This window comes from Schistocerca cancellata, chromosome 3 (assembly GCF_023864275.1).
Source record: "Schistocerca cancellata isolate TAMUIC-IGC-003103 chromosome 3, iqSchCanc2.1, whole genome shotgun sequence".
Classification (NCBI taxonomy): domain Eukaryota; kingdom Metazoa; phylum Arthropoda; class Insecta; order Orthoptera; family Acrididae; genus Schistocerca; species Schistocerca cancellata.
The window spans coordinates 357764591-357765990 of record NC_064628.1 but is presented as its reverse complement, the minus strand read 5'-3'; the positions used below and the strand labels follow the sequence as shown (position 1 = coordinate 357765990).

Genomic DNA, 1400 nt, shown 5'->3' with positions numbered 1-1400 from the left:
CACTTCATCTCCTTAGGCCTTTCACTCTTTCTATTTTGCTTTTATTTTCCCCACTGTTCAGTACACCACATTCCTGTTTTCATGCTTTATCTGTGTTCAGTTTTTGATGGGCTGTCCACTGGGCCATCTTGCTACTAAATCGGAGGGGAGGAGGGGGGGGGCTTGCGATGGGCAGTTTCCCTTATGTCATCCGCTTCAGAAGCTGTAGGGTCAGCGCAGCAGACTGCCAGCCAAAGGGACCCGGGTTCGATTCCCAGTCGGGTCGGTGATTTTCACCTCTCGGGGACTTGATGTTGTGTTGTCCTGATGTTGTGTTGTCCTGATGTTGTGTTGTCCTGATGTTGTGTTGTCCTGATGTTGTGTTGTCCTGATGTTGTGTTGTCCTGATGTTGTGTTGTCCTCATGTTGTGTTGTCCTCATGTTGTGTTGTCCTCATGTTGTGTTGTCCTCATGTTGTGTTGTCCTCATGTTGTGTTGTCCTCATGTTGTGTTGTCCTCATGTTGTGTTGTCCTGATGTTGTGTTGTCCTGATGTTGTGTTGTCCTGATGTTGTGTTGTCCTGATGTTGTGTTGTCCTGATGTTGTGTTGTCCTGATGTTGTGTTGTCCTGATGTTGTGTTGTCCTGATGTTGTGTTGTCCTGATGTTGTGTTGTCCTGATGTTGTGTTGTCCTGATGTTGTGTTGTCCTGATGTTGTGTTGTCCTGATGTTGTGTTGTCCTGATGTTGTGTTGTCCTGATGTTGTGTTGTCCTGATGTTGTGTTGTCCTGATGTTGTGTTGTCCTGATGTTGTGTTGTCCTGATGTTGTGTTGTCCTGATGTTGTGTTGTCCTGATGTTGTGTTGTCCTGATGTTGTGTTGTCCTGATGTTGTGTTGTCCTGATGTTGTGTTGTCCTGATGTTGTGTTGTCCTGATGTTGTGTTGTCCTGATGTTGTGTTGTCCTGATGTTGTGTTGTCCTGATGTTGTGTTGTCCTCATGTTGTGTTGTCCTCATGTTGTGTTGTCCTCATGTTGTGTTGTCCTCATGTTGTGTTGTCCTCATGTTGTGTTGTCCTCATGTTGTGTTGTCCTCATGTTGTGTTGTCCTCATGTTCGTGTCGTCATAACTGCTCGAAAACCGCTTGCGTGGCGCCACATTACAACTCTAAGCCTATGTAGCTTCCTAACAGGGAATAGCTTGACTCTATCGAGTATTCTGAACTGTCGAAGCACACTGCTGTGTCGTCTTTCCACTGTTGAGATGACTGTATAGGCACGTACCGAAAGCTAACGTATATTAGTTTCACTGGTTAACTTCGCGTGTGGAATTATGAGATGAAAAGAATGAAATTAAATTTACTGTGCAACTCGAGAGCTTTATTAGCTTTATTAGCTGTACTCAAACACTCGCCCTGCACC

General features: G+C 45.2%; 1 protein-coding gene across 1 annotated transcript; it reads right to left on the bottom strand.

Annotated features, from left to right (window-relative positions):
* Positions 1-480: 480 nt before the first annotated feature.
* Positions 481-996, bottom strand: LOC126176307 (levansucrase-like). Its single transcript, XM_049923457.1, has one exon. The coding sequence runs from the start codon at positions 994-996 to the stop codon at positions 481-483; it is 516 nt and encodes a 171-aa protein (XP_049779414.1).
* Between the last annotated feature and the right edge of the window lie 404 nt (positions 997-1400).